Source organism: Rhea pennata, chromosome 3 (genome assembly GCF_028389875.1).
Source record: "Rhea pennata isolate bPtePen1 chromosome 3, bPtePen1.pri, whole genome shotgun sequence".
In the NCBI taxonomy this organism is placed as follows: Eukaryota; Metazoa; Chordata; class Aves; order Rheiformes; family Rheidae; genus Rhea; species Rhea pennata.
Window position 1 is genome coordinate 128599257 of NC_084665.1, and position 20048 is coordinate 128619304.

The following is a 20048-nucleotide window of genomic DNA, read 5'->3' on the forward strand; positions in this document are numbered from 1 at the left end:
TAGCAGCTTGTGCATCGCTTTTGTGTTGGTTTTATGAAGGAAAACAACTTTATTCCGCAGATTTCAGTATTCAGCTATAAGCCAAGCAGAGTGAGACCACCTAGGTCTGGTGCAAAGCTAGAACTGCCCAAAGACAAATGTGTTGCGTTGAATATGCATGGGGAAACGTGTAAGGCCACCAAAGCACAGCTCTGATGGAGATTCTCCTCCTGAAACATAATAAAATGTTAAGCGCTTGGGGGTTTGCGTTTGACGGCTGTATTTTTCAAAATGTCTCAGGATGCAGAAGGAGGAATTGGCCCGCTTGGCAGGGAATTTGCGTGTGTTAAGATGGAAGCTTGGAAATATTCCACGATAACCGGGGCGGCCGTGGCGCGGGGGCGACGGCGCGGGGGCCAGCCTCCGTGCCTCAGTTTCCCCGCACACGCAGCAGCCGCAAGCGGCTCTCCGGGCCCCGGCGGGGCGAGCGCGCCGTGGGGAAGCGGGCTGCGAAGGGGGCAGCAAAGGCGACGGGAGGCAGCTTGCCCGTACCCGCATCTTTTTTTTTTTGTTTTGTTTTGTTTTGCTCCCCAACCCTGCAAAAAAATAAATAAAAATAAAGAAGCAACCCGCGACGCCCGTGCGGACGCTGCGCGCAGGTGCCCGGCGCGGCGGCAGCGCGCGGGGCGGGCCGCGCTGGGCCGGGCCGGGCCGGGCCGGGCCGGGCCGGGCCGGGCTGGGCCGGGCCGGGCGGCAGAGGGCGTGCGGAGCCCGGCCCGCTCCCCGCCGCCTGCATAAAGCTGCCGGCGGGGCGCAGCGGCGCTCACACGCCGGCTCCGCGCAGCCTCCCCCCGGCGGCCCGGGCACCTCCATGGGAGGGGGCCGCGGGCTCTGCTGCCCCCCCGACCCCTCCCCTCCCCTCCGCCGCCCCCCGCTGCAGCCCGGCGCTCCGGAGAGGGAGGCGAGACGGCAGCAGCCTGGTCCCGCAGGTGAGTCGCTCCGCGGCGGCGCAGATTGCGAGGTTTTTTAGATTTTTTTTTTTTTTTTTTGGGGGGGGGGGGGCAGCGTGCAATGGGGCTGGAGGGGAGGGGCGCTGCGGTGGGGCGCGGGCGCCCGCCGGCTGCCGGGGCCCCCGGGCCGCTCTCTCCCCCCGCCGCCGCGGAGCATCCCGGCGCCGGCTCTGCCCCGCAGCCCCGCGGTGTGGGGCGGCCGGGGCGGGGGGGGGGGTGTCCAGCCTGGGCAACAAACTTTGGCTCCGCAGCGTTTATACAGCGCTCTGAGATCCACGAGCAGCTCGGAGCTGCTCGGGGGGGGGGGAGGCTCCCCACTGCCCCGTGCCCCCCAACCAGAGCACCCCTGGGAGCACCTGCACTGGGGACCCCCCCCGGCTCCCCCTGCTCCGAGCGGGGCTGCTCTTGGCTGGGAGGCGCAGAGACCCCTCGGGAGGCAGCGTGCCAGATCCAGATGTGCTGACAGCGAGGGGTGGCCGGGGCGAGGAGAGGATCTCCTGCGGCCGCGCTGCAGCCAGCCAGCTGGCCAAGGGTGTGCAGACAGGAGTTTGGGGAGTGCTCGGCAGATCCCACCTGGCAAGGCCTGCAGGTCACTTCTTTTAACTCCTTCCATGCCAGAGCCCTGCTGGGGTGAGGGGGCTGGAGGCTGGTTCCCTGCAGGAGTTTCTGTACGTTGTAAAACCTCGGTGGCAGCAGGGGCATAACCTTAGCAGGACTGACCATTCCCTAAAAGCAAGGACAGCTGTGACCAGCTGAGCTCAGCTGTCCATATCGGAGATCAGATCCTGCTGTGACAACAGAATTGGGTCCTCGGTCTCCAAAGGGGAAGAACTGGCTTGTCTTAAACCCAGCACGCTGGGGCATCATGAGCACCTCTCGAGGTGGTGTGGGTCGGGGGACCTCAAGCCCCAAGAATGGATCAGGTCCTGGGAAGAGCTTGCATGCATGGACCGAGCCACAGTCTCCCTGTCCAGCCTTGGAGCAGGACAGACATCCAGGGCATGGCTGGAGCAGGGAGCCAGTAGGCTGCACGTTGCTGCAGATTGCCCAGGAACAAGGGGTCTGTGTTGGTGGCAAGCAGGTCAGGAGCAGCAGGTGGTGGCCCCTCAACCCCTCCAGGATGACTGGCACATGCTGAGATGTAGCAGCCACCTTTGCCACAGGAGAGCAGAGGACTCCTTTGGTGGCAAGTCCATGTCCTCTGCACCAGACCGTCCTGGGTCAGGGTGCCCAGGCTGTGCACAGCTGAGGACTAGATGGGGCTGGGCTCCTGCATCATCAGCATTTCTCCTAGCTGCCAAGCATCTTCTCATGTACCTGTTCTGCTTTGCTGGCAGTGGGAAGATGGAGAACAAGGCCATGTATCTTCACACCTTCAGTGAGAGGGAGAACAGCTCCATCTTCGAGGAGCCCTTCGAGGGAAGGAACCTCTCCAAGCTGAACCTTTGTGAGGACGGTGAGTCTGGGTCCTCCTGCTCGGAGATGCTCAGTGCTGGGGGCTTTGAACATGGGGGCAGGAACCTGGGGACCCCCTGAAGGGGAACCTGAGGGTTTCGTGAGCAGAGACCGAATGGCCCTTGCCTGCAACAGAGATGAGGGCAGCTCCAGGAATCCTGCTGCAGGGAGATTTCTCCTCTCCTCTTGCAACCGTTCCTGGTCTGACCAGTGGTTGAGCATGGCCAGGGCACCACAGGACCTTCAAGGTGCTTGGTCCTAACAGGAGCTCTTGTAATCTGGCCACAGATCCTGGTGTTGAGATGCTGGGTGTCTCCTTGGCGGCTGGGCAGCCCATGTGTCCCACTGCCATGGGAAGGGGCAGGGAAGCCGGGCGGGGGGGGGGGAATATCTTGCTTTTCCCCTTGGTTACGGGCAGGATCCTGTCCCAGAGCCGGGCTGCGGCGAAGCCCTGGCTGACGCAGCCGCGATCCCTCCCGCTCTCCGGAGAGGCGGCGAGCGCTGGCCGAGAGGAGTGGGTGGTTCGAGGCCCGGTGCCAGCTCCTCCCGGAGTCTCCCAGGACCTGATATAAGTGTTAATGTCAGAAAAATATTGCGGCTTTGCTCATCACGAAAACCCATCAGCTCCATCTGTTTGGCCAGTGGTGGCAAACGGGAACGGCGGGCGGGTAGCAAGCCGCATGGTGCCATGGGGGGGGGGACGGATGGACGGACGGACAGACGCGGGAGCGAGGGGATGGGAACCTCGGGCCGTGCTCCTCCACCTTGCGCCAATGCCGCACCGGAGCCCTTTCGGGTCCGGCAGCGTGAAGGGGTGAAGCCGGGCAGCGCTAGCTGAGCTGGCACAAAGTTGCCAGGTCTCGGTGGCCAGGGAAGGGCAGAGCTGGAGCCTCATGCCTCAGTTTCCCCTCGGCCAAAGGGAAGCAATGGTATGGGGGTGCCCAGGAGCTCTGGGATGCCCCACTCCGGGGTCACCTCCGTGCAGAGGTCCCACCTATGACCACGGTCCACTGAGATTCCACCTCCCTGCACATGTGGCAGGCCGGGATCACCAGGCCCCTTTGGCAACTGGGGAAACTGAGGCAGAAAGCGGGAGAGAGCCTGCCCTGGCCTCTGCAGCAGGCTCCTGGATTGGGCATCACGGAGGGAGGGAAGAGGAGCTGGGTCCCGCTGGCGCCGGGGTCCAGCCCTGGACGCGGGCTCGGCGAGGGGGAGATGCTCTCCTGACCGCCCGCTCCCGTCCCTCAGGTCCCGGCAGGAGGATGAAAGCGGCCGGGCGCTGCGGCCGGCTGGGCTCCCTGGCAGCGCTGAAGTATGCCGTGGTGGGGCTCTACCTCCTTGTCTTCCTCATCCTCGTCGGAGTCTTCATCCTCGCAGGTAAGGGCCGAGCTGGGAGCCATCACCGGCACGATGCTCCGAGCGTCCCCATGCCACGGGTGGGACACGGTGTGAGCCAGGCTCCAAGGGGGTCCTGGATCCGTGAGCTGCTGGATAGATGCACAACGAGCCTGGTCTGTCCCCAGGACCTCGTTTCAACCGCTTTAGCGGCTGCTCGGGGCAGTTTCCTGACCAGCCACAGGAGGAAAATACCCACGGCAACGTTGCTGAGGGCCAAACCCCGCTTCGTTTTGCAGCCTGTTGGTGCACAGCAGCTGCTCCCAACCTTTAGAAGCGGTGCGGGGCAGTTGCACGGGCTCTGGATGTTGCATTTGAATTGCACGCTCTGGGTGTTGCGTTGCATTACGTGCCTTAGCCTTTAAGGCCGGAGGTGCCGCGCGGTCGCAGCGTGGGCTGGGAGGAAGCACCGGGCAGCAGCGAGAGCGCGTGCGAGAAGGGCAGCGCCGGCCCCGGGGGCAGCTCGGGTGAGGGGAGGGCTCCCCCCTCACCCGTAGCCCTTCGCCGGGAAGCCGTCCTCCAGCCGCAGGGACCCTCGGCCGTTCGCGGAGCAGCAGAAAGCAGTTTTCTAGGTATTCACGTGTCTCCTGGGCAGCATTCTGGGTGCTCCCCGCCGCCGGCCGCGGAGGAGCCTGGCGGGTCCGGCGCTTCGCTCCGCGCTGGCAGCCGCGGGAACGGCCGCTCCGCGAGCGCAGCCCGCCGCCTCGCGAGGGGCAGGTTCGGCTTTCCTCGCGCCGGAGACGGGCCGGAGGAGGCTGGCTGGGCTTCGGAAGCCTCTCCTTATTTATTCCCCGTTTCGCATTGTTTGAATGTTGTTGTTGGCCGGAGAAAGCCCGGAGCGAGCGGTGCCGTGAACCGCGCCGGGCTGCAGCTGCTTGCCCAAAAGCGGCTCCAGCAATAGCGGCGACGAGGTTTTGGCACCCAGTGGTGGCAGGAAGAGCTGAGCCCCACGGGACCGGGCAACCTTCTCCAAAGCCTCCCCTCCCAGAGTCCCAGGACTGGCAGAATTTCAGCTTTTATGCTTCAATTAAAGGAAAAAAAAGGAGGAAAAAAAAAACAGGAAAAAGTGCCCAATTCTCCCAATTACGGCTGAAAATCTTGGAGAGGAAAGCAGGAAAATGAAGAGAACATCATCTCTTTCGTTACTGCTCTTTCTACGTCTCTCTCCTCCAGCTTAGCCCCGGGTTCGGCTGTTTCGGGCTCCCGGGGGCTGGAAGCCCGGAGCCGGCCCTGCAAAGCCGCCCGGGCTCGCCGGGCGTCCCCTCGCCGGAGCGCGCGAGGGACCGAGGAGTCGGAGCGAAGCTCCAGCGGCAGCGGAGGCTGGTTCGCTTGAAAATCCTGCTGGCCCAGGAAAAGCGATGTCTCCGTTAAGGCCGTTAAAGAAGTGATGATGCAGGGGGTGGAGCGGGGCCCCGGGAGCCTGCTCGGCTGGCGGCCGGCCAGGCCCTCTCCTCCAGGGCCCGTTAGCGGGAGAGTCGCCTGCCGGAGGCATTTTCTCTTGGATGGCCCCCTCCGCCCCGCTCTGCCCCGTGGCCCCCTCCACCCCGCTCTGCCCCGTGGCCCGGACCTCGCGGCCGCCTTCCTCCCCCGGGAAGCGGAGTGAATCCACAAACGCACGCGCAGGGACGCGTGCAGGTGTGCAAATGCACGCGCAGAAACACGCTTGTGTGCGTGCAGGTGCCCACGCTCCCGCAGGCACGGGTGCAGCCGCGGTTTTGACGGCTCCGCTCCCGGAGGGCCGGGCAGAGCGGCCGTGCCGGCCCCCCCGGCGCCTCCCAGTCCCGTGCCGGGCCAAAAGACGGCGTTTTGCAAGCTGCGAGTTTACTGGAGTTCGCGCTCCGGGGAGTGACCTCCGGAAACAGCTTCGCTCAGCTAATTGGAGGAGCGAAACGCCCGCAGACGGGGGCAGAAGCCACCCCCGGCCGGTGACGCGGGCGGCTGGAAGGAGCCGGGGCGCCGGAGCGGAGCGAGGGGCGCAAAGCGAGGGGAAAAGTCCTTGCCCCACCTTGGACACGCGGGAAGCGCCGGTCCCGCTTGGAGCCGGAGGAGAGCGACGGGACGCGGCTCGTTCGAGCCCGGCCCCGAAACGCTCCCCCGTTCGCCTCGCAAATGCCGCGGGGAGGCGACGCGCTCTGCAAAGCCACCCGGCCTGATCTGCCCGTCACAGCTTTTCCCAACCTCTGGCTCTTTTCCTGCTCGTCAGGGCTGACATTTCAAACCTGCTTCGCCCGCCCCAGCATCCAGAGGGCTATTTCGTCGGGGTCGACGAGCAGGAATCCTGTCCAAGGACTTTGCTGCTGCGTGTGTGGACGTCATTCGGTTGCGTTTTGAGATCAGCCTCCGTCACGCTCCCCCGCGGGAAGGAAAACCGGAGCGAGGACGGTCAGCGCCGGCAGCCCCGTCTCGTGCCCAGGTCCAGGCTGTCGGCAGCGCTTCCCCTCCTCCGAGGATAAACCCCAAACTTCTGCAGTGCGCCCGCGCGTGGCTCGGGGCGCCAGCGGTCCCGTGCATGCGCCTGGGTCGCAAATACGCGTGTGCAGCTGGGGGGGCCTGACTTCCTTTGATGCCCACTAGTGTTTTTTGGGAGAGGTGCTCAGTCGGTCTCTAGCTCTTCGCTCCAGGCCACTCGGGGGTTTTCAGCCATTTCTTGCACCCCTGCTCAGCCAGCTACTTCCAGACCAGTCTTTTTTCCAGGAAGCGCCCAGCACAGAGCACGGGGGTCACGGGAATGTTGCTGGGGTTTGGGATCTGGACACCAGGGCTTGGCGCGGCGAGCTTGGGGCTCGCAGCTCTGCGCGCCCCGTCACCACGCTGCAGAGTCCCGAGCGCCCAGGCCGCCAGGAGCTGGCGGGGGAGGGAGCCAGCAGACAACATGTCCCCAAAACACAAAAGCAGGGAGGGAACCGCTGCCCCGCTGGGCTCTTCTGGGACTGTTAGCTCACCGCGAGCTCTGCCAGGCCTCCTGCCGCAGCTAGCGGCGGGCTGGGTGTCCGTGGCACAGTGTGTGGCTCTCTTTTGTGTGTGTGCTTGCGTGTATGTGCTATGTGCTTGCATGTATGTGCTGTGTGCTTGCATGTATACACACATGTGCGTGCCTGTACCTGCACCTCTGCTCTGCGCACGCATGCACGCGCGTATCGGTTGTGTGCCTGCATCCGTGCTGTGTGCATGCGTGCACGGTCCGCGTGTGCGCATGCACATGCGTGTGTGTGCACCTGCATGTGGGCGCTGTGCGCATGCGTGCCACGCCGCGCCGATCCCATGCGTGGGACCTCACAGCAGGATGCACCCGCCGTGGGCAGCGGGAGCCAGCGTTTGGGGGACAGGAGAGTTGTTGTTACCCCTGCACGCGCAGGCCAGCCTGCCTTCGCGGAGGTGCTTGTACTCCTTGGAAGTCTCCCAGGGTGTTTTTGGCCGAGGAACAGCCTTGGCTCGGGATCTGCGGGTCCGCTCTTAACGCTCTGGCTGCAGGGCCAGCGCTGGGTGGAGCAGAGCAGCGGGGATGCTGAGATGAAGCTGTAGGAGATGGTTTATGTGAAATTGCAGAACTCCACAGGCTTTGCAGATAACCACGGATGCAAAGTATGGGACCTGCCTCTGCCTCCTCAGCCCCAGCAGGACCTGATTTCTAGGTTGTTTCCACATATGATGGCCGCTTGGGACTGTTTTGCTCCTCGATTCAGTTGCAAGAAAGCCACCTGCAACTTGGTTGTGTGTGTGCCTGGGTGTCCATCACAGGCATGCTGGGTCTGGAAGATTTGAAGGAGCATCTTTGCACCCCCTGGGTCCATGTGGATGGTGGTGGTACCCACACCCCAGCCAGTCCCACAGCAGCTTTTCTCCAGGTCTTTCCTTCCCAGCTGTTTCCTCCTTGGCTGACCTTGGGCAAGTCTCTAGTGTCTTTCTCAGCTCCCAATGGGTAAGAGGGGCAGACACTCTCCCTCTTCTCCCACCCTTCCTCTGGCATGTCTTGCTGAGCTATAAACCTTCCAGAGCAAGGCTCTCCTGACATATGTTGCAGCTGATGGAGCAGTGGGATCCTTGGCTATTGCTGGAACAAGTGTTTCATCTCCCCTATCTTTATAGGCTTGGTATACCTACCCAAACCCAACTGTCCTGCTCACTTGAGATACTGTAGGCCAGCCTACCTGCCTCCAGCTACTATCCTGGAGGGGCTGGATTTTCCCCAGCACAGGCCCAGCAGAGCCCAGATGTAACTGCAGATTTCTTTCCTTCCTGTTCTTGCAGAAGAGCGTCCAGGGTACGGTCCACCCCCCTGCATCGGTTCAGTCCATTAAGTGCCCTCTCAGACACCTCATGCTATTGCTGGTGGTGGACCTCAGCCAGGCGCCCCACAGAGCGCTGGAGTCCTCGCGTGTGCATGTCTTCTCTCACCGTATATTTACTCCTGCGATCTTAATGCAAACCAAATGTCCTTGCTGGGTTTCTCCTCCTTGGAAAGGAGGGGGGCAGCTACCAGGCCGGTCCCAGGCCAGCCCGGGGCATGGTGCCAGGTGAAGCCCAACCGCCGCTTGGAGGACAATGGTGAGGTTTTTATTCTTATTGTTCAGATGGATTTGGCTTCGAGTCCCTCGCCCTGGGACCACGTTGGAGACGCACAGTCAACGCAAAGCGGAGGGAGAACATGATATTCTCTGCCTGGGTCCCAGGCAGGCTCTGCACTTCCCTCCCCTGGGCAAGACCGGCCACAAGCTGGTTTTCAATTTGAGTGTGCTGTAGGGTGCAGTGCCACAAGCCCCAGCGTTTGCAGTGTGGTGTCATGCTGCTCTGCGTTCATTTGGTGGCCCTGCATGCATCTCCAGTGGCCAAGACCCAGCAGGACCCGTGATGGAGAGCAGGGAGGTACAGGGCATGGAGGCAGCTGGAGCTCCCGAGCTGGGGTGGGTTTTCTTCCTTCTTGTGCGAGAGGGTGGACAGCGCCCATGGTGTGGTGCTTGGGAGCTCGCCACAGCTCTGCAAACCGCACCCGGAGCCGCAGAGACCCGCTAAGCCAACCTGCTGGTGTTAATTATGGAGTAAAGGATGCAGCTCAGGCCGGAGTTAGTGGCCAGAAGGGAAACCTGATTGTTAAGCAATTAAAATCTCAGTGGGTTAAAAAAAAAAAGGAAGAAAAGGACAAAAAAAAAAAAAAAAAGAGGAGTTTGAGCGTGCAGTTTTTAGGTCTGTTTTCAGGAAAGGGAAGTGGAGACTTTTAGCAGCCAATAGGCTAACCAAAGGCAAAGGCAGTCCAGACAAAGCCACAGTGCAGAGCTTCGTAGCATCACACCCAGGTTCACGGCCTGCCAGACCTCTCTGGCAAAGCCCTTCCCGCGTGCGCAGAGCTACCCTGAAATCCAGAACTGCTGCGAGCCTTTATTGTCCGTCCTGAGCAAGGTACCTGTGCAGCCACCTCCTTCTCCAGCCCTCCCAGCAGCCAACCTTGTTCTCACAGGAAACCACAGGGCCAAAGAGGGGCCAGTGGGATGAATTTGTGGGGATCTGCAAAAGAGCTTTAGCTTTCATCTCCAGGCACGGAGGAACAGTGGGGATGTCCAAGTGCTCCTCGGGAGGAAAGAGGGTTGCATGTCTCGCCTGGGCCCTCTCATCTTCATGGAGTTGTTTCTGATGTCCCCTTCTTCTCTTTCCCTTGCAGTCTCCAGACCACAGACTTCCCCTGAGGACCTGAAGGCACTGATGGGGAACGTGAACCGCCTGAATGAGAGTTTCCGGGACATGCAGCTGAAGCTGCTGCACCTACCTCTGAAAGGGGATGTGATGGATCACATCTGGAGGCTCCAGGACCTCCTGCAGAACCACTCGGACTCCTTGTTCCTCATGACGGGATCACTGCAGAAGCTGGAAGGGCTTCTCTGGAGCCTGCAGACCCAGGCCAGCCAAACTGACAAGGCAGTGTCCAATCTCTGGGACAGTCTGACTCAGCAGAGTGACACAGCTCAGCAGGAGATATACAAGCTCTCTGTGGAAGGCAACAGCAGTCGGCTGCTACTGCAGCACCACGACCACCTTCTGACCCACCTCAGCAGCAGGGTGGAGAGTCTGAGTGATCAGGTGACAGTGGCAAGTGGGGCCGTGGACACCATGAACAGGACCTTCTCCTATGACGTGAACATCCACCACACCCGCATCCAGGACCTGCAGGTGCTGATCAGCAACGCCACTGAAGATGCCCGGCAGATGCGTCTCATCCATATAGCCATGGAAGAGCAGCTGAAGCATGAGCTGGCCATCCTCAACAATGTGACAGAGGACCTGCGGCTCAAGGACTGGGAACATTCAGTTGCTCTAAAGAACATCTCCGTGATACAAGGTAAACTGAGCACTCTCTTGTAAGCATCTCCCTTGCTCTGCATGAAGCCTCAAGCTTGTGCGTGAAGCGTGAGGAAGGGGTTGTCTCCAGTGATTTGAGGGGTGACAGAAAGTGGCCCATGGCATGCAGCTGCAGTTGGTGGGGTGATGGGATCCTTGGCTATTGCTGGGACAAGTGCTTCATCTCCTCTGTCTTTGTAGGCTGAGTATACCTACCTAAACCCGACTGTTCAGCATCACTTGAGATACTGTAGGGTAGCCCACCTGCCTCCAGCTACTGTCCTGACAGCGCTGGATTTTCCCCAGACCCTTGTACGTAGCTGTCCTATGGGGATGTCATGGGTCTTTGGGGGGGTGTATTAAACCCACTAAGCACCTACATTTGGGTGCCTGCAATGTTCGGGTGTCTTCAGCACCTTGTACTTTGTTTGTAGCAAGTGAGTGTCTAGTCTATTAAAGCGTTAGGCAGGGGTGACATGTTAGGTGGTCCCTCCAAATGTTCACCAGTCAATATTAGGAAGAAATCTCCCAGGGTTCCCTCACTGATGCTAGGGAGAACCTTGCCAGGTCCCACCTGACCATGAAGGTGAGCCAGATGTGGGTACAGCAGAAGCAATGAGTTTCTTCTGCAGTGATCAAGCAGAGGGCTGCCCAGCAGATATCCTCAATTATTGATCACATCATTTGCTCTACCTTATCCTTTTTTTCCCCCATGTTTTCACTCCTATGTTCTTCTCCTTTACCACCCTCAACCCCTCCCAGACAAAGGCCAACCCCTGTTTACTCTTTGCCCCTAGTCTCTAATTTTGCTGATATCTTTTTTTCGGTGTTTATGACATGGTTGCCTTGGTATTCCCCCTTTAGTCACTAATCTGCTAAGCACCTACTCCCCTTTTTTATTATGTATAATGTCCAGCTGTTTCTCACATTATTATCTTATTAGTGTGACTATATGGTCAGGGTGAGCCAGCTGCTTGGACGTTACTTCTTCTGATATCAGGAATTTCTCCTTGTTTTTAACATTACTATCTTGTTAGTGTTGCCATACAGTTGAGACAGACCATTTGTCCACGTACCTCAGCACAGCTCATGCAGCAAGTAACTGCACAAATTAGATCTCCTTGGGTATAGAGAGCTCAAAGGTGACCAGCTCAGATGGAGAATATCTGCACTGGAGAGAGACATGTCTGCTGTGATGGATCCCAGTCCCGTTGTCTAATGTGACTGAGAAGCAGTCAGATCAGGACCCCTCTGTGATAGGTGCTCCATGAAGGAACAGATGCTTTTTGCCTCAAGAGTCTTAGATACTAAAGTAGAAGAGGCAGATGTGGGGCAGGGAAAAAGGACTGAGGCTGGAAAAGTGCAATGGATAGAGTGACCTCTGACAGCCAGCAGCAGAGCAAAGAGACCTGCAGCCCGTGGGAGCAACCTGGTTCCAGGGGATGCTGAGGGAGGGAAAGGGCTGGGCTCTTTAGGAAAAGGGCATCTGAGCAGGGCTGTGATGGGAGCCCACCAAACTGTGAGCATCCTTGTGACTTATGGCAGAAGATCAAGGAGGCAGCAAGCCAAAGACAGGCTCAAGGAAGCCCTTTTCCACATGCTGCCTTCTTCACCTGGCTGAGACCCATGCAGGACACATTCAATGGCTTGATCACAGTGGCTTGGGAAGTCCCTTTGGTCTTACTCAGTGAAGTGGGGCAGCATCAGTCCATCTAGCTCACGGCTTCATCTGCTGCCTGCCCATGACCACCACATCTGGCTCAGGGCCTCCGAACCACCATGAGTTTCTCTCCCAGGAATGATGCCCCTGTGCTGAAAGCTGCGTTAGGGCTCTGGAAATAGAGCGGTGATGTGTCCTTGCTGCAGTTTCAGACACATCCAGGCCTAGCTGCATGTTGGGGGGCAATTTTTGGCCCACTTCCAGGCTATTTGTTTACACCTACAGCATTGCAATGAGACATTGCTCTGCTACCAAACCTCTGAGTCAAGGCAGACCTTTCTCTGGTGCTTCCAGCTGAAACACCAGACAGGCGACGGAGGAGTGGACACCAAAGCACTGCCTGTTGGGCAGCTGCGGGTTGCATATCCTGAACTGCAGCAACTGCCTTCACCTACGCTGGCCACCTGGAGTCCTCCGGCACCAGCAGCACCCTGGGATAATTTTCCCTGGTCCCTGAGGGACGTTTGCTGCTGATGCCAGGTTCAGGGTTGCTGGAGCCACACTGCATCCAAACTCCCAACTGGTTTGCAACTTTAGATAAATCCACAGGGGCAGGAGGATTTGTGCTGTGACTCCTCAGGAACGGCAACAGCCGTCCACGTGTCACGGTCTGACACCCCTGCGCCAGGGTGCTCCAATTAGCATGGACAGAAAACAAACCAAATCCATCCGAATAGGCTGGCACCTGATTTGTGAGTCGCCGCTCTGACACATTCCTGGCAGCCCCGACCTGTGCTTGCTCCACTTCCCTCTTTCTCTTTTTCCTCTCCCCGTCCTTTCTCCCTTCGCGCTCGCTCTTGGCAGCGATGGGTCAGGCGGCTGGACAGTTTATGAGCCTTATGCCTATCTGGCCAACCCACCTTCCAGGAAGGGGCTTTATTCCCAGCTCCACGTGCTCCCAGCTGAGCCAGCCGTGCTCCCAGACGGATTGGCACGGAGCAGGGAGGTGTGGGGCTGCCTGCCTGGGTGGTGCATTTCCCTCCCCGGAGACTACCCTGGGCTCTGGCTTCTCAAGGCCGTTTTGTGTGATGAAGGCTGCCTGGGGAGGTCCTGGGGATATGGGGACTGGGATCGTCTCCAGCAGAGGCCAGGGAGGACTCGATGCACGTGGGTGGCTGGGGTCTCACCCCAGCTCGCAGCTGGCCATGCCAAGCACCTTGTGCATCTCGGAGGGGGCTCAGCCTTGCAGCACAGAGCGGGAATCTGGATCTTAAGTAACTGTGTCAGCAGGAGGGAGGGTGCCCAAAATCTGCTGCAGCTCAGGCCGCCTGTCCGGAGTCCCTTGCACAACTCACTGGGTGGGATGTGCTGGCTTGCACCACACAGCAGGTCTGGTGGGGTGATTGCAAAGTCCCATCTGGACTTCAGAGCTCTGTGCTTTGCTAAAGTCCACGTCCTGCCTGTTTTGAATGGCTTTTCTCCTGTGCTGCTCCCAAGGGAGCAGCAGCAAACGTAGCATGCAGCCCAGCCCAGTGCAGTCAGCAAAGTGAAGCTGGGGTGCAGCTGGGTTGGCGTTTTCCAGCCTGAGATGGGGTGGGGACCAGCTTGGCGAAGTGTCTGCAGTGCTGGTCATGTTTCCTTGTCTCCGGACTGCAGCCTCTCCCAACCACCCCTCCCAGTGCTCCTGCATCCTCATCCCAGCTTCTCCCTGCTCTCCCATCCCAGCCACGGGGTATAGCTAGGGATGGGACCATCTCTGCTCCCCTATGGCTCATTGAGCCACTCTGCTGTAGCCAAGAGGAGATGCTCTGATGGCTTACGGACCACAAAATAGCTTTTTTGCTCATTTGCTTCCAAGTTTGCTGCCCTTGAGGCCCGTAAGAGGGGCCGGCTGTCAGATCTCTGCTGTTTGTTGTTCGACTGCATATATGCTGGAATAAGAGACGAGTCCAGCGTGTCTCTTCCCTGGCTTTACTCTCCCACTCTTCAGCGCTCTGTGAGCAGAAGAGATTGAGTTATCCATAGCCTTGTCCTCGGTGAGGTCTAGTCCCCCTCTTAGCCTGTACATGCCCCTGGCCTCCCTGACACCCTGCGGGATGGTTTTCCACCCTTGCCGGGGTTGCTGTGCGGGGCGGAAGGGTGCAGAGCTAATGGGGCTCTGCAGGCAGCGCTGGAGCAGCCTCCGCTCCGGTGCCGTGGGCTCGCCTTGACATTGGGCTGCTGTTTGGAGGGCGGCTGATGTGGTTTCGCTTGTCGAATGAGACAGCGTCTCTGGAGAGGGAATCTGCAACCTGAGATGGTCGGGGCTGATTTTAAGGAGGGAGGACAACTCCAAACCCCTCTGGGATATGCCCAGGGCAGGCAACTCCCACGTCCCCAGCGTTAATGGAAATGAGGTGTGGGGCCTTTGTGTGGGTTACTTCCCAGTGTGCCCATAAAACCGGAGCAGATGGAAGTCTTTGGAGCTGCCCCTGCTCAGGGGAGCCCAGCCCAGCCATGCTGGAGCCAGTGTGTGTGGGAGCAAGGCATCTGGTGTCTGCGACAGCTTTGCTCCTGTCCTGTTGCTGTTGGCCCTGGGGAAGAGAAGGGTGTTTAATCAGAAAGGATATTCAGGGCAAAGTAAGGGTTGGAAAGGAGAAGACTTTTTTTCTGAGATATTTCCAGAGCTGCTTTTAGTTTTGCTTGTGATGAGAAAGCATCTGTTAGGTTTAAGTGGTTTTTACAGCCCAACCTTTGCTCTGCTGGGCTGCAGCTGGCAAAGGAAGAACTTGACCCAAACCCAGGAGAACGTTTGGGTCCTACAAAGTTTCCGCTCCTCGCCCTGGGAGACCTGGGGCTGTAGGGCTGGAGACACCCCAGAAGAAAACCCTAGTGTCACAGAGATGCCCCTGTCCCGACACTCTGCTACCACCCATCAAGCTCACCGTCACCTTTATGAGGATATTGCTCCGGTTCGATGGGCTCTGTAATGCCTCGCAGGCTGGAATTAATGGTATCGTCTTTGAAATCGTTACCAAATTCTGAATTAGCTCTTTATTTCAGATGGGATTGAGTGGCGTGGGGCAGACTAAACATATTCCCACATTATTCCATTTTCTCTTTAACAAACTGGCATGATTTGAACTCCCTCTTGGCCTTTCGGGACACTGAAAATCAATGAGAGTACTTAACACCATCTATTTATGTAATCATATGCTTCCTATTATTTATTTGTCTATTCATTCAGTTTTTCGGACTCCAAGGAGCAGCTAACACAGATAGGCTTATTTAAGCATGTGTGGTGTTCATGGCTGTTGTGTAACACCCTTCGTAAAACTATGGGAATGAAAACTATTTTATCAGCAATGGCAGCAGCTTTATGCAGCACATACTTCTCCTGGCTCCTGCCCCATGGCCCCATTTGACATCGGCTGAACATTGAATTGTGCATCGCTGAACCTGCTCCACCACTGACAATTCTGCCGCTCCCACCCAGGGCCACGTCGCGTCCCCTGCAGTGCATCGTCCCTTTTGCTCCTATGCTGAAGTGCCTCCTTATTGTACTTGGCTCTCCCGGGTATTGACTGTTCTTAGCATCCTTTTGTTTCGCTAACTGATTTTCTGCAACTCAGAACATGAGACCTACCATGCAGGGTCACCCCAGGGTGTCCCAAGCCCCACGTCCTCTCAGAGCCCAGAGATGGACGTCTAGTGCATCCATCCATCTAGCCTAGTCCATCTAGTCCAAGAGTAAAACCAGGGCAAGCGAGTGGAACATCTTCCAGTAGTCCTCTCCCAGCCTCCGACCATGTTCAGCTTGGGATATGTCCTGAGCCTGTTGTGGTTCATCTCTTAGGAACCCACAGAACACTGCTCTTAATTTATGGGTGATATTTGCAGTTCCTAATAACTCATTTGTTAGTACTGCTAAGCCTCCCCCCTCTTTCTTTCCTGATCCTTTTGTATTACCTCTTTGTCCATAACCCTGGCCAATTGTTTGCTTTCTGCATGACTGTGAGTTTACGCCTTTTTTGATTTCTAGGAAAACAGTGTTTAAAAGTTTCCAATTATCATCCTGCCTTGGTAGGACAAAGACCAAGTGACCCCTTAAGGCCTCTCTTTGCCCAATTTTATATGATCCCATGAGTCATTTTTTTCTGTTCATATTCTTTCTTCCAGTTGATTTAGTTCCTAATTGTTTTCAGCTTTGTGGAACTGGCCCTTTTCAAGCCGATAAATATATTATAGTTTGGGCTTTCTGCTTGTATATACAATAATGTCACGACAGTTTACACTGAAGCAGCTCTGGATGGTTAGCTCTGGACTGGGTTATTAGCCAGCCATGATAAGTTCTGTGATGCAAATCCCCTCCTAAAGGTTCACCTCAGTATTTCCAAAATGCATTTCCTTTTTCTTAAAGCAATTTCTTTGGAAAAGTCATGGGTTTTGGTTAAGAGGAAATTCCAGGAAACTGGAATTTCCTTTGGAGCCACGTTCAGGTGGAATCACAGGAACTACAGGGTAAAGTTTTCTGGCATGCAAGGCAGCAATCGGGAGAGTCATTCTTGGCCTTTAAAATCCACAGATCACAGAGCAAAGCTCCTGGCAAACTGCCTCTTTGTCACTTAGCTCCTCTGTGGCGGAGATTTGTGTTTATTAGAGGCCCCTGGATACCTGATAAACAATAACGGCCGGCGAAGGAGTCTGTGCGTGTGTGTATACGTGTGTGCGTGCATCTGCTGGATGACTGTTCTGCAGGGGGGGGGATCACTGCACTCCGTACCCGTTGTATTTCAGGGCCTCCGGGACCCAAAGGAGACCAAGGCAATGAAGGAATGGAAGGTGAACCTGGTCTTCCCGGCCTCCCTGGGCTGCGAGGTAAGGAACAACATGTCCAGTGTACAGATAATCCAGCCAGGCTTGACCCAAAGCGTACAGAGTCAACGGGACCATTCCCAATGACTTCTGTAGGGTCCCAGTCTGACCACTGGGACCTTGCTGGCATTGCGCAAAGATGAAATAGTATTAGGATAAACCTGCTGTCTCATCACCTGCCAGACAGCTGGGGCTGTTCTTTGCAATAGATTCCTCTGTCTCTTGGCCTCCTTTCACACTTCAGTACCTCAAATTATGATGTGTCCCCCACATCCTGTAGACCAGTCTGTCATCTGAGATCACCACTTCTACCCTAAGCTCAGCTTATCTGTATTTCCAATACAGCGTGGCAGTTCCTCTCTTCCTCTGGCTGCTTAGCAGCTGCCCCTTCTTGAAGTCCCATATTTGGAAGGTTTGAGTGATCCCAGATCATGGGCTTCAAGAGGACCTTCATGCCTCTTGAATGGACCTTCATGCCATGGGGTGTGCACCCCGTGTTCCCACCATTAGCAGGGCAAATCTGTGGTACTCAGTACTGCAATGCCTGGGCTGACACAGCACCAGGGCTGAGACACTAAGTCTAGAGAAGCTCCTATTTGGACCATACTGTCTCTTTCTCAGGTGCAGAAATGCAGGTCTTTAGGGGCAAAAGTCTCTCTCATCTTCCAGCTTATCCCTTGGCCTCCTACCTTCCCCCTCCAATACTGGAAGGATAGTGAGAGCTACACAAGTCCATTAGCAGCCTGCAGGCTTCTTTGAAATAGCCACTCAGCAAAGGTTGATGTTTGTTGATTTTGATGTCAGAGCTGAAGCTGGCCGTAGCACATCAAGAAGACACCGGGAGGTTTGGCACCAGCAGCCTGCAACCAAAGATGGGGAGGAGAGACCCAGCTCAGGGCCCTTCCAGCCTGTGGGAGGGGACTACAGTCATCAGCAAGGTTGGGAAAGCTGAGGTTTTGGTAGGCTATTTCTTCAATTTCAAGAATGCATTATTTTTTCTTCTTAATTCAAACCATTGTTTTTAAGAGAAATTCAATTTAAGAAGCAACAATCCCGTACCTCCAGGAAAACATGTTTTTCAGACTAACAAGAAATCTGTTCTGTCACATCAGAAGAAGCCAGGAGGAACAAGCTCGGATTCCCCTACGGCTGAGGCCGAGGGCTCTGGCCAAGTGAACTCTGACCACAGATATTCTAGGTATGCCTGGCCCCTGGATAAGTGCTCAGCTTGAGCCTGTTTCTCATTTTAAGCCAAACCTGGAACTACTGGATTTACACCCAGCACTTGGACATAGTGCAGAGCTTACTGGAGGACCCGTTCTGGTGAAGATCTTCTGCAGTCTGGTGGCTTCTATCCCCTACAGGCTCTTTCCTCTTGAGTTGAAGATCCTTCTTGTCTGGGGTGGATGTGGTGCCATAGTCCTCCTTTTCCATCCTCTTACATCCTAGAGAAGAAATTTGCCTGCCACCAGATCTAATCATCAACCTCATATTCCGCCAGAAAATTAAACCATGCCAGTCCTGACAGGCAGCACCATGGAGTGCTGTGGGGCAATATCCCACCCTGGCACTGATGAATTAACCAGTGAAGATGTGACCTGCGTAGAGGTGTTGGTGCTGGAGCAGGTGGGTTCAGGTCCCCAAACACCTGGATCCGAACTGCCAGTACTGGGCTGGTATGAAACGCACACACTTCTGGTGCCCCCTTCTCCCTTGCTCCCAGGAGGATGGCAGGACCGTCCAAGTTTGGCCAAGGCAGCTGGGAAACCTGATCGCTCTCTGAAAGCCCTTGTCAGCGCAGGCTGCCCGTGCTCTTTTCACAGACGGCTATTTTATTTGCGTTGACAGATTCATGGCTCATTTTCTTGGGTGTAATAAGCATCAGAAATACATCGTCTGGTTTCTTTCCTTTTTTCTTTTTTTTTTTTTTTTTTTTTTTTTTTTGTTTTTTTTTTGTTTTTTTTTGTTTAAACAAAAACCCCAAAACCCCAAACAATCCCTGGAGGGTTCACCTATGGGAAAAGTTGCCAAAACAACCATGATTTCTAGCGCCTTGTCCTTCTTGCTTTCCCTGGTGCTTTTCCAGACGAGGTCACAACACCAGCACTTTGGGTTCAGGAGGCTCAGGTTCAGACGTGGCCAGCATTTTCAAGCATATCCCATAAAGCTGCATTCCCTTTCACATAATAGATGGGCCTCTCTGTGCTTCCTTCCTTCCCCTGGGTCTTCCACCCAAATACGAATCTGGCCCTGACACCGCACTCCCCCCCTAGAAGGAGGCAAGGCGTTAGCTGAATGCAGCAGAGGAAGGGTTAAGCCCCAGACTGTGTCCACTGGAACTGGTGCCCAAATTCCTCTTGACTGCTTTGGCTGCAGAGCTCAGCCTCAAGGGAAGAAATGTGTCCATGTACAGAGTGACCCTTGGCAAGCGGGGTGCACAGCCCTCTGCTCCGGAGGTGCTTTTCCCCAAGGGACCTGACTTGAAGCAGATGAGATGGAGAAGACCTGGCTCTTGTGGCTGTACAGCACTTGCATTGTAGATGGTGGAAGGATCTGATTCAAATCACAGGAAAATATTGACTTAGACTGGAAAAGCCCAGTTCAGGAGGGACACGAAGCTCAGTGCAAGGGGAACTCAGATCTCCTTCTACCCCCGGATGTGGGCATGGGAGATCAGCAGCATCGTGCCAGGCAGAGGGCTGAGCTTGGATGCTGGAGGAGCTGTGCTCTCACTGAGGATTTCTCCCCAGCGAGTTTTTCATCTGGCCTGGGCTCAGGTCACAGTTGGGGGTCCATGCTGCAGGGCAGCCACTGCTCATGCATCCCGCTTGGCTAATATGAACGGATGCAAGGGGTGCACAACCCCCGTTCTTTCCATGGCACCTTACAGCTCCATGTGGTCTTCATCACCCCTGGCTCCTCCATCTCATTCCTTGCTCTCCAATCTTGGGGCCTGGCTGTCACATTGCTCTGAGACCTAAGATGCTCAGAGCTTTATCAGCACCAGTCCTTCTCCAACTTAAATCCATCCTTTATCTAGGTGCAGATACAGAAAGAAAATACAGGTTAAACTCTCAGGTGTGTCCTTCTGATGATCCTTGACTGCTGACAAAGAACCACAGACCAACTAGCATTTCTGCTGGCAAGCAACACGTGTGTCTGTGTGCATGTGTGTTTGTGTGCGTGTGTGTTTAAAGCTGGTTTATGTAGGTTCCCACTGCGATAGGACTGTTTTGTTTCTTTGTCCCTACTCCAGGGCTACCCGGGGAGAGAGGACCACCAGGACCACGTGGCTTGAAAGGGGACAAAGGAGATCTTGGCCCTCCAGGTCCAGCAGGGTTGCGGGGATTCAGAGGTAAGGACCAACC

The 20048-nt window shown here is 56.4% G+C and overlaps 1 protein-coding gene across 1 annotated transcript in view; it reads left to right on the top strand.

Annotated features, from left to right (window-relative positions):
* Positions 1-782: 782 nt before the first annotated feature.
* The window catches only part of SCARA5 (scavenger receptor class A member 5), a 37274-nt gene continuing 18008 nt past the window's right edge, over positions 783-20048 (top strand). The window contains exons 1-6 of the mRNA XM_062573336.1: positions 783-968; positions 2327-2445; positions 3693-3821; positions 9493-10167; positions 16603-16683; positions 19937-20035. Coding sequence (XP_062429320.1) covers positions 2334-2445; positions 3693-3821; positions 9493-10167; positions 16603-16683; positions 19937-20035 — 1096 coding nt within the window. The 5' untranslated portion in view covers positions 783-968; positions 2327-2333. The remainder of the gene's footprint in view (positions 969-2326; positions 2446-3692; positions 3822-9492; positions 10168-16602; positions 16684-19936; positions 20036-20048) is intronic.